Genomic DNA, 12,273 nt, shown 5'->3' with positions numbered 1-12,273 from the left:
CCTGAAAATATCTTCCAAGTAACTCTACCTCCGCACACACTGGCACAAATGGTTTAAAGAGCAATGTAAGACAGGAGGAAACATGGTTTAATCTGGTATTTGCAAAAGTAGTGAATTTCAGCAAATAATTGCTTATGGTTTTGCTATTTCAGAGAGGACCAAGAAATTCGACATCTTCCATGTAATGTGTTGTGTGTGCTCAGAATCTGCCATGGAAATCAGCTTTTAGCTGACATAGGAAGGAAAAGAATAGCTTTCTGTCCAGGTCCAGTTTTTGGTCCAGGTTTGTACTGCCCAGTTCTTTTCAGTGCCACGTACCAATCAGAGTATTTACGGGATCGGTAAGTGTTATAATTATTAGATTCCAGACGCTCAAAAAAGAAACATTCTTCTGTTGCACATTTCTAAAAGGGAAAAAGAAAAGGGTTATTGATATTCTGTCACAAAGCAGTTCTTCAGATTGTTACCAACGACATGAATTAGCAGTACGTTTGGTTTTAAGAAATTCACATTAAATGTTTCATATTTGAAGAGAGATACAGTTACTGTGAAAATACTGTTAAACACACCTGCAAGAAGAGGACTTTTTAACTGTGGTTTGTTGATTGTCTTTGACACAGACCAAGCATATTCTAGTTTGGTTTCATTACGTAACTCTTTGTTCTGATCTGAAATCTAGACAACTCAATGGAGAACCCTGCCCCTTGGCATTTACTGATTTCCAAAGCTCAGTAGTTTTGCCATCTCATCCTAGATTATTATTTAACCAAAAAGACAAGTGGGATGTAATAGAAAAGGCAGCCCTTCCCTTGCCTTCCTCACACCAACCTTATCATCAGTTAGATAAATCCTGTGGTAAGTTGCAGCTTTTACCTATTCTTTTCTAATTTTGAGGTTTAACTTCCCTAAAGCTAATTCAAGTCTGTATTTACAGCACTGGGAAACAGGCTGGTGAGCCTATGTCTGTTCAAGGCTTTTCAAAGCTCAAAGCTTTAAGAAAAGATCTGATCTGGCACAGGTTTCTTCCACAGAGAGACCAAGCATACTCTACTAGTGTTTAGAAGTACATCTGTGAAGTTACTCTACTTCTGGAAGTAAGTTTTCAAAATACAACTCCACCTACACAGAATTAACATGCCTTCACACATGAAAATAAAAGAGGGTGGCTCTTCAAACAGTGGGTCAAAGCTGAGCTGTGGGGTTACAAGAGGAAGTACAGTTTCCCCAGATCATGTGGATTTAATCACTTTTGGACAAGTTGATGGAAAAGAAATTAACTGAAATTTACTGAACAGATAAAACCACTTCCTGGCTGAGAGGGCCCCAAAGCAGAAACTGGCTGGAGGCTGGGAGACCAACACAGGGCATGACTAGGTGCATCTTTTCTTACATGCCACATCTGATCACCATCAGAGAGAAGACACTCACTGCATACAAACACTCAAAAGCCCCCCATAAGTCTGCCATTAACAACTGTAGTGTGGTGTACTTTCCGCTGCTCCCTCGGGGTGACCATACTGGGGGTAAAGAGTCTTCATTTTCAAATGATCCTGTTTCTGTTTGCAAGATAACCTGACACAGGTATTATCTGTCGCAAGACTTTTACACCCAGGTTTTCCTGGATTGTTGTTGCTGCCTGGGGAACTTAAACACAACTGATTGAACTATGGTTACTATTTATAGCTGTTCACAGTCAACTGAAAGCAGGAAAGTTTACTCACTTTCCAAAATCCACCACCAGGAAACCACACGGTTCCTCTGTACTGAAAACATAAGAAGATGTACAAACAGCTCCAAGTAAGATCTCATCCTATAGGAAGAGAAAGACTATCGGTGTTAACTGCAGCTACCCCAAGGCATATTTGCAACAGCAGAACCCCTGTATGTGGACAGTGTTGCTCTTGTAGCAGTCACAGTGGTAAACCTGCCTGCAGAACTGGTGCTTTAAGCAAGAGAAATTATTGTCTCCCATACAAACATGGCAGAAGTTCAACACCACAGGAACTTGCAGGGAACTTGCACACATCCCCCTTCTTTTCAAATACATGGAGCTGGGCACAGAGATCAGATACCTTGCACCTGTGGAAACTACATCTTTACAACCTCCAGCAGGAATTAAATGGCTTTCAGTGCACCTCTGGTGAACTTAAGCAGCCACTATGAAGACACCACATACAGACAGAAGGCAAATTTGCACATCCGTCTCTATGCACTAAATCCACAAAGTAGACACAATGGCAACTCAAAGACGCATCAGACTTATGCATCCTTCCTCATGTCTCTGTGGTTTAAAAAGTAAAACAGATTAAATTCCTCAAACAGGTTTTCAGACAATTTATGAGTGTTATAAAAATAATCAAAATAGGGTGAAAAAAGAAAATGAGAGAAAGAAAAAAGAAAAATTCATCTTATGATCATAAAAATATTTTGAAAGGTGCCATGCGCTTCGCATACGTGACACCAATGTTTTCCTACAGCACATTGCCAATGTAAATGTTTTGGTAAAAAAGTGAATATTTAGGTAACAAGTTATAGCATTGTCACTTAATGCTCAGACTTCATGAACTATGTATTCTTTAGCATCTGCCCAAGGCAACATTTCAGAAGCTGGACTGCTGTCCAGCAGGAGCAGAATGTCCTGCACCCGCCACTGTGAGCCTTGGGCCTGGAAAAGCCCTGGGTATCAGTGGGTTTTAAAATACACTTGGACGTGGAGTGTGGGAGTTTTTAGTGTTAGCAATGGTGGTAGCAGCCATGCTTGTACTAGGGCCTGCTGTGTGCCACCACTTACAGCAGCCAAACTGTAATGACAACCAAAATCCTCGGGTGAATCACACAGGGCAGATTAACTGACCAAAACAAGCATCAACTTCCTGCAACAAGGTTCTTCCCCCCTCATTTGCATGGCCAAATGCCACCCACCAATTGATTCTGCAGTGCAAACCGCATCTGCCTCAGTATCACATTGTGCCAATTGACTACGTTTTGGACTCAAGTTACAAATTAAAATTCCTCAAGATTGTTTACTCTCAAAACTGAAACCAGCGTGTTAACCTGTGACTACCACAGCAGATAGAGTATGGCCCGAGAAAGGTGGTGATAGTATTTAGCCCTTTCTAACTACGAAAGGGCCAGTAAATGAAAGTTATTCTCACAAATATTCTTGTACCACAATTTTAATCCATAACATCAAGAGAGTAGAATTTCCCTTCATGTTTGGCAACACCTGTCTGGTCATAGCAAAACCACATAAGCATGACAGACAGAGCTAACATGTCATACCCAAAATATCAAATTATTTCTTGTGAAATTTCAAAGTTCAATTCTTCCTTTCATGGGGAATTTTGAGAAATGTCTTCATGAAATTAAACAATCAAGCACATTCTGTAACATAACCTGCGGATGAAGCACTCCATAGACAGATAGGAAAAGCCTCACTCTCGCAGGCCCTTGTTCTCATGGGTGACTTCAACCACCCTGACATCTGTTGGAGCGACAGTATGGTCTGGCACAAGCAATACAGGAGGTTCCTCGATTGTGTAGAAGACAACTTCCTTCTGCAAGTAATAGAGGAGCCAACAAGGAGAGGTGCCATGCTTGACCTCGTGCTCACCAACAGGGAAGGGCTTGTTGGAAATGTGACGCTCCAGGGCAGCCTTGGATGCAGCGATCATGAGATGCTTCAATTTGAGATCCTCAGGACAGTGAGAAGAGCGTGCAGCAAGCTCACTGCCCTGGACTTCAAAAGAGCAGACTTTGGCCTCTTCAGGAACCTGCTAAGTAAGGTTTCATGGGATACAGCCCTAGAGGGCAGAGGGGCCCAAAACTGTTGGTTGATATTCAAGTGTCACCTGCTGCAAGCTCCGGAGTGTTGCATCCCAACCAGAAGGAAGTGCAGCAGGAAGGCCAGGAGACCTGCTTGGATGGGTAAGGGGCTCCTGAGGAAAATTCAATTGAAAAAAGAGGCTTATAAAAAGTGGAAGCAAGGACAGGTGGCATGGGAAGAGTACAGGGATGTTGTCCGGAAAGCTAGGGACCAGGTTAGGAAAGCTAAGGCTCAGTTAGAATTAAACTTAGCTAGAGGTATTAAAGATAACAGGAAGGGATTCTACAGGTACATAGCAAATAAAAAACAGACTAGGGAGAGCGTAGGCCCCCTCAGGAAGCTCTCAGGAGAACTGGCTACACAGGATTTGGAGAAGGCTGAAGCTCATAATGACTTCTTTGCCTGGGTCTTCACTGGCAAAGGCTCTGACCAAACCACCCAAGCCTTGGAAGGTAGATGCAGGGACTGTGAGAATGAAGACCTTGCGACCACTGTAGGAGAGGAACTGGTTCGAGACCATCTTAAAAATCTGAACGTACACAAGTCCATGGGTCCTGATGAGACCCATCCGCGGGTCCTTAGCAAATGAAGTTGCTAAGCTGCTGGCCATCATATTTGAAAAATCATGGCAGTCAGGTGAAGTTCCTGACGACTGGAAAAAGGGAAATATAACCCCCATTTTCAAGAAGGGGAAAATGGATGACCCGGGGAATTACAGACCAGTCAGTCTCACCTCTGTGCCTGGCAAAATCTTGGAGCAGATTCTCCTGGAAGGCATGCTAAGGCACATGAAAAACAACAAGGTGCTTGGTGACAGCCAGCATGGCTTCACTGAGGGGAAATCCTGCCTGACCAATCTGGTGGCCTTCTATGATGGGGCTACAGAACCGATGGACAGGGGTAGAGCAGTTGATGTCATCTACCTGGACTTGTGCAAAGTGTTCGACACTGTCCCACACGACATCCTTGTCTCTAAATTGGAGAGACATCAATTTGATGGGTGGGCCACTCGGTGGATAAAGAACTGTCTGGATGGCCGCACACAAAGAATTGTGGTCAATGGCTCAATGTCCAGTTGGAGACCAGTAATGAGTGGTGTCCCTCAGGGATCGGTGCTGGGACTGGTCTTGTTCAACATCTTTGTCAGTGACATGGACAGTGGGATTGAGTGTGCCCTCAGCAAGTTTGCTGATGGCACCAAGCTGTGTGGTTCGGTTGATACCCTGGAAGGAAGGAATGCCATCCAGAGGGACCTCGACACGCTTGTGAGGTGGGCTGATGCCAACCTCATGAAATTTAACCATGCCAAGTGCAAGGTCCTACACCTGGGTCAGAGCAATCCCAGGCACAGCTACAGGTTGGGCAAAGAAGAGATTCAGAGCAGCCCTGTGGAGAAGGACTTGGGGGTGCTGGTTGATGAGAAAATGAACATGGGCCGGCAGTGTGCGCTTGCAGCCCAGAAAGCCAACTGTATCCTGGGCTGTATCAAAAGGAGCATGACCAGCAGGTGGAAGGAGGTGATCCTGCCCCTCTACTCTGCTCTTGTGAGACCTCATCTGGAGTATTGTGTGCAGTTCTGGTGTCCTCAACATAAAAAGGACATGGAACTGTTGGAACAAGTCCAGAGGAGAGCTACGAGGATGATCAGGGGACTGGAGCACCTCCCATATGAAGACAGGCTGAGAAAGTTGGGGCTGTTCCGCCTGGAGAAGAGAAGGCTGCGTGGAGACCTCATAGCAGCCTTCCAGTATCTGAAGGGGGCCTATAGGGATGCTGGAGAGGGACTCTTCATTAGAGACTGTAGTGATAGGACAAGGGGCAATGGGTTCAGACTTAAACAGGGGAAGTTTAGATTGGATATAAGAAGGAAATTCTTTCCTGTTAGGGTGGTGAGGCACTGGAATAGGTTGCCCAGGGAGGTTGTGAATGCTCCATCCCCGGCAGTGTTCAAGGTCAGGTTGGACGAGGCCTTGGGTGATATGATTTAGCATAAGGTGTCCCTGCCCACGGCAGGGGGGTTGGAACTAGATGATCTTAAGGTCCTTTTCAACCCTAACGATTCTATGATTCTGTGATTCTATAATATTTTGTTACTATAATTAAGTGAAACTGGAAAGTCAAAGTGAGCCATATCAGAAGGGAATGTTTCAATTCTTCCATTAAAAATCTGATGGAATAGATACATTTCTGCCCACATATTTGCAGTTAAAACAGCATTTCCTGGGGGAAGGTTTTGACGCTGCATTAACCAGCTATTTCCTCCAGTGACCAAACTGATGAAGATAACCTCACCACCAAAACAACTGGGTCTGTTAGTAAACAGAAAAAAAGAAACTGCTAAATCAAAAGCCATATCATTTCAGCGGATCAGCGGTGCTAGCAGTGATATGCTGCCTGTGCAATAAATCATTTTGCAAAACTCAACTCAGAGCAAGCCATAAGGACAGGTCTCAACAAATGACTAGATGAAAAACAGGAATGAATAATAATTTGCAGAGGGAATTTTGAAAATGTTGATATATTTACAAATGAAGGACACTAAGAAAATTAATCCTCAACACTGAAAAGTAATAAAAAAGAAGAAAAAAAAACAGATGAGAAAAAGGGCAGAATAGTGATAAGGAATCAAAGTTCCACAATGTTTTGAAAGAAATAACTGAAGTTTTCAGCAGATACGAATTCAAGTGCACTGACGACACCACTTCACCACAAAGATTTCCATCGTATGCTCTTTCAGAGTTCCCACTGAAACACAACACTGCTCAAACTGAAAATGGAATGCTGGCAATTAGCAATAGTTCCATGAATGCGTTTATAGGAACAGAACAATTGAGGCACAATTGGCCACACACTGTTGGGAGTCACAGTACAGAAATCCTGATGGAAAAAACATTGCCTGTGCTGCAGAAAATGATCATGAAATTGCAGAAGTATTATTAGGCTGGCTGAAGAACAGAATCTTTAGAGAGTTTTCACCTATAAAAAGCAAAAATTAAGAGCTGTAGGAAGTAGTACAAGGGCAGCATGTTCTACAAACAGAAACCACCATAAAACAGTAGGTTGGATATCCCAAATATAAACACCCCCTGGTGTTTATAACTTTACAAACTGCGCTAAACACCCTGTTTTGACCATTCACTGTTGCTCAGGGTAAGGAGGGCAATTTGAACGGGAAGCTGAATGCCACCACACCAGCACCACAGGAAATTCCCAATTATCCTTAATTCTAGAATAGCACAGTGAAGGACTCCTCACATTTTCTTCAACTGAGCTGTCACACAATATCGAAGTAAATAATGCTGTAACTTGAAACAGGTTTTTTAACTGTATGCATAGGCATAAACAAAACAGGCCTCCAGGAGCCAGGATCCCTGCTCATGTAAAACTGCTCAAGTGTTTTGTTTGCCCTCAGACTGATTTCTCTTCAGCAGAACCATGGGGAACTGCAAGTCATTCCTGCAGCCCTCAGCATGGGTCCTGCATTAGCTGCAGTTCAGCTGGGTTAGGAATACACATTATTATGAACCCTGGTTACCAGTGGTGACTTGCACAGGAGCTGAGCAGAGCTGCGCTCAGGATACCAAAGCATTGGGATTATTACAAACTGCTGCTCTAGTAGTTCTAGAAGTTTGTCTTCATTGAAGGTTAGAAATATGAATAAGAGATTTACAGTGTCTATGTCTCATCAGCAAAATGAACCTAACCTGCAACTCTTGGGACTTCCAAATTTATAATCTAGCTCTAGGCAACTGTAATAACTTTCAGAGTCTGCGAAAAATATTGACATTAAAACACAGTTAAAAATTAAGCTGATACCAATAAAATACACAGTTTAAATGAAACTCGTCTCTTTAAAGACTAGTTTATCTACATTTATATATATATTTTATCATCATTAGCATTTATCATATTAACATCATATTTTATCATAACTTGTCATTTTCAATTTTTTTTGCTTCCCAGTTTTCTAGTTTGGAAGTACACATGACAAAAAAACTTGATTATATAAAAAGAAGAAAATGGGAAAACAATACGCACAGATTACTATCAGAAACATAAACAATTTTTTTTTTTTTTAATGGCTTTACTTTCTACTTTAAAAGGGTGTTTACAACCACTTTATGAGAAACTGAAAGGAAAAAATTCCTCGGGGTGGAGGGGAGGGACACTTTATTTTTCATTTGTTCTTGTAATTCCCATCTATACGTGATCGCTATGCTTTTTCTCTCCCAGAGAGGCCATTCCAAATGAATTTGCAGCTGCTAAATGAGGGCAGACATTTCCCATCTTCTCATAGTTCATAGACCAGCTAATAGACAAAAGTTGCACAAATAAATCACACACAGAGAAGCTGAGTAAGTCCTGCTGGAGGAGAGGTTACTTAACACAGAGTGAGGAGAGAACCCACCAGTACAGGTAAGACACACCGAGAGATAAACATTAAAACGCCGCTGCTTACCAAGGCCAGCAATCTGCCATCCTCCTTCATAGCCAGAAAACGATTTGCGCTTACGCCTTTGATTGACACCACTCCTCGTTCTTCTGCCTGAAGTTGTAGTTTGACTGTGAGAAAAAAAAAAAAAAAGACAAAAGTAAAATTTCTCAGCCATTGTTATATTTCAGCATTTGACAGTGAAGCCTATGGCTTCCAACCTGCACGCAAAGAAAGACTGAGCTTCAGCTTGCAGCAAAAGTAGTAAACTTTCTGATTGCATTTTTTATCACAGAAAATGCTTATGACAAAGTAAGTACCTATTGTCAAATTGACAACAATATTCTTCCATCTTCACATCAGAGCAACTGAAGAACCCATATAATTCCTCCAAGGACCACGTGTGGCACCGGCAACTGCTCACAGAAATGGAGATTTTTCATGGCAATTTTCTTGCAGATATTTCTTAATGTTTACAGAACAGTATCAGACACAGAGTGCACACAGCTTTACAGGGCTAGATCCTCGGTGAGGCTCAAGCCTGGACTGTGATCAAGGCCATTCAGGACCATATCACTCACTAAATGCTCAACAGCAAAGTGCCAATTATACATCCAACAATGGGTTAGAATAAACCAACAGAAACAATTGCAGAAGTCGATGAGAACAGCAAAGACGCAAGAAAATGGTGTTATACAAACACCACTGAAAAACAATAGTGTTAGGAACATGAGAAGTAGGTTTATTTGAATCAATTACTTTCAAAAAAAATGACCAGTCATAGTTTTTTGAAAATCTGTAATATCATCTCACGTAGCTTTCAACTACTGCTTTTGAATTAACACAAAGCCTAAACCTATTTTTCTAGCCACAAATCACATGCAATAGTTCAGATTAACACACAAGTGCTTTCCCTTTTCCTGTGGCTTGTTTCAAGCTACAGATACAAGCCCAAAGTGGCCTCCACCTAAATCCAGAAGAGCTATTTGTTTTTTACCTTATTTTTTCTTCCCTGATTGCTCACATGGTTGCATTCAAAACAACAAATGAATGAAGCCTTTAAGTGGTTACAACAGTAGAGCTAGGAAGTTGCATCTATACTGCATTTCTGTCTCACCTTAACAGGCATACATGTGATGCTGTACCACAAAGTTCAGGTTTTTCATCCATTAACTAATACTACAGGATGGGGATGGGGAATACTACAATATAAAGACTACACCAAATGCCATAGAAAAATCCACCAGATACCTCTGCTCTCTACATGACTTAGCTGTCTGTGGCTCAAAAGAAATCTAAACACTGCGGTAGAACTGCTATTTTTCTGGAGAAGCAGAGAAGGAAAAGTAACCAAAGTATGTGTTGTCCTAAACCTCACAGAAGATCTTGTTTTACTCCAATGGAATTTAGAATATCTCCCTCTGAAAACCTATCTTTGATTATATAAAATGTGACTTTAAAAAGGGAAAAGGCCATTACAGCAGCTCATATGAGCTCTTTGGACTGCCTGAAGCTTCCTCCTCCATCACAGAAAATACAGGCCCATTCCCTGCAGCTCCATCCCCCTGAGCCCACTTGCACAAGCAGTACAATTCAATCTGATATCAAACACAACCATTTCAGTAACAGCAGAACACAAGAAATTTTATTCCCCAAAGCCTTCGGTTTTCCTCTAATGTGGGAGGCCTCCAGTGAAATCTGCATCTGCAAAGCTCTCAGAGCAGGGAGAAGCAACCCACATGAGTACTCTTTTTTTGTGCAACACCGTGATTCATATCCAGAGTTCTATTAAACAGGAATTTTTAAGAGCAACTCTACAGCTGTAACAGGAAGCAAGATCATTGCAACACAGGCATCAAAAATGTAGAGCAGTTGAGAAACAGCGTCTCACCTCCTTAGAATGTATACAGACATAAAAGCCTTTTGCCAAAGAACTGCATGAGCTAAGGAATGAACATGCAAGATGTCGCAACCTGGTACTGGTTATGTGGTCATCAGGTGTCCAAACGAGGGACACAACTCATCTGGTGCGAGACTATTGGTGTTTCCAAAAAACAGCCAGACTGAACTTCTCCTTCCTTCAGCTTGCATCCCAGAAATTATCTTGAGAATTAGTTCAAAACACTTTCTATTTGAACACACTTTACAGAGATCTGACCATTGTGAAAGCCCAGCTAGAGGAACCGACAGCTGTCCTGCACTCAAAAGGATTTGGCCATTGACTGGCATCAGTCTGTGTTTGTCCATTTCTTTGTTTGAAGGGTTCACAAAAAACAGCAAGACTGGTATCACTCCTTGGTGGGGAAGGGCTGATGGGCAATACTGAGACATGGGCTTTACTAGCCACCTGCTTCTGTGAAGTATATAGGTTTTTTCTGTTTAATGATGCAGTCTAAAAACTTGACCTTTTAAGCCACCACAATAAACACCTGAAGCGACCATAAATCATGGAGCAGGAGCATCTCTTGAGATTCAGAGGAAGTTTGCTGTGTATTTGTCTTTTTGTTGTGGGGAAGAATAGACTTTTGCAATACAAATGAAAGCTTTCTTAATTTACTTTCGTTGCTCCTAAAGACAGGACTGAAGAAACTCCAACAATAAGAATACGAGGAACATTAAACCCTCAGAATAATTGTTGCAAGCCCTCTTTTAAGCATTATTTCATCTGATTTTTCCCTAGATACAGACATCAGTAAGAGCTGCTCATAAATCCACTAATTAGTATACACAACTGAAGCCATACTAATAGAAATGCTGCACTTTAAAGAAGATAAAATGTTTTCTTACGAATTATGTGTCTGTTGCCATTTCAGACAAATAAAAAAAAAGAAAAAAGAAAACAACCTCTCATAATTCACTAATAACTCCAGGTTTCCAAGGAACACAGAAACCTCTGTAGTCATAAAAAGTTAGGTGAAATGTTTAACTTCACCCCAGAACCATGTACCCAAAATAGAGCCCTCCCAATTTATTAAGCCAAAATCAGACTTGTGAACAGCTTCAAAAAACTCCAGTGCAACTTCTAACCCTCTGGGGAAGCAGGAATGTGGGGAAGTGCTCTGGGCAATGCCTGGGGGAAAAGGACTTTCAAGATGTGCCCAAGCATACAGTGTTCACTGCACTCTTAACTAGGAACACCTGCATGAAATAGCAGGAAAGTAATATGAATTACTGCAGTATGGACCTATGAAAGCTTCTTGACTTTCTCCTAACAAAAAAAAGAAAAAAAAGCACAACCAACTCCTATGGCATCATACTGGGCCAGTTGTTCAGATTCTGTAAAAACAGACTTTTAGTAAATGCTTTTAAAGCCTGTAAAAATATTTGTGTAGTTTGGAGAAATGCGTGAAAAGTGTTACTCTTTAAAAATAAAAGGGAGAAGACATTTTCCTGCAGTTTCAAGATCACTGCCACACTGAAAGCCCCCAAAGCAAATTCACTGATTTTCTTTTCCTACTCAATAAGCAGAGACAGAATATCTGTGTAAGGTTTTCTGGTTTCAGTGTTACTTTACGGCTTTATTAATGCCATTTGCCACAGCACTATGTTGATGAAGACGCCAAGGTACAACGCAGCCTTACTAATCAAACATATTTTTACCACGTAGTCATCACCAGAAGCAACAGTTTTAGGGGTTTTCTCATTGCAACTTGTACAGTCGGCCACAAGAGAAACCTAACACTCGACACTGTATCCATGTCTTTTGCAGCCTTTAGGAGAGCCTTTAGTTCAGACACAGACCATCATTTCAGATCTACTCATAGTACTTATTTTCAGCATAACTGAACCTCAAAACCAGATCCATGGAAGTAAACTAATTAAGAAGTTTTTAATCCAAAACAGTAGCACAGATTGTTGTGAAACAGGTAATTAACTGAGAGCCAAAAGGTCCCATTTTCCGAGTTATTCTGGCAGCCCTTTGGGAGGACCCCACTCCAGAGCAGCAGTAAATTCACATTCACAGCCTGCCCTTTAACATCTGATGAACACTAAGCGTAAGGCTGTGGTCAATGCC

The 12,273-nt window shown here is 41.7% G+C and overlaps 1 protein-coding gene across 1 annotated transcript in view; it reads right to left on the bottom strand.

Moving 5' to 3' along the window:
* Positions 1-35: 35 nt before the first annotated feature.
* Positions 36-12,273, bottom strand: part of FGF2 (fibroblast growth factor 2) — a 29,570-nt gene continuing 17,332 nt past the window's right edge. The window contains exons 2-3 of the mRNA XM_061444307.1: positions 8,286-8,389; positions 36-404 (exon numbers count right to left, since the gene is read on the bottom strand). Of these exons, the coding sequence (XP_061300291.1) occupies positions 219-404; positions 8,286-8,389 (290 nt within the window). The 3' untranslated portion in view covers positions 36-218. The remainder of the gene's footprint in view (positions 405-8,285; positions 8,390-12,273) is intronic.

The sequence above is a fragment of the Pezoporus flaviventris genome, unplaced genomic scaffold (assembly GCF_033815535.1).
Source record: "Pezoporus flaviventris isolate CSIRO_AGI_PZ_B2104156 unplaced genomic scaffold, CSIRO_AGI_Pfla_v1 ptg000002l, whole genome shotgun sequence".
NCBI classification, from domain to species: domain Eukaryota; kingdom Metazoa; phylum Chordata; class Aves; order Psittaciformes; family Psittacidae; genus Pezoporus; species Pezoporus flaviventris.
Note: the sequence above shows the minus strand (reverse complement) of the source record. Positions and strands in the feature narration are given on the sequence as shown.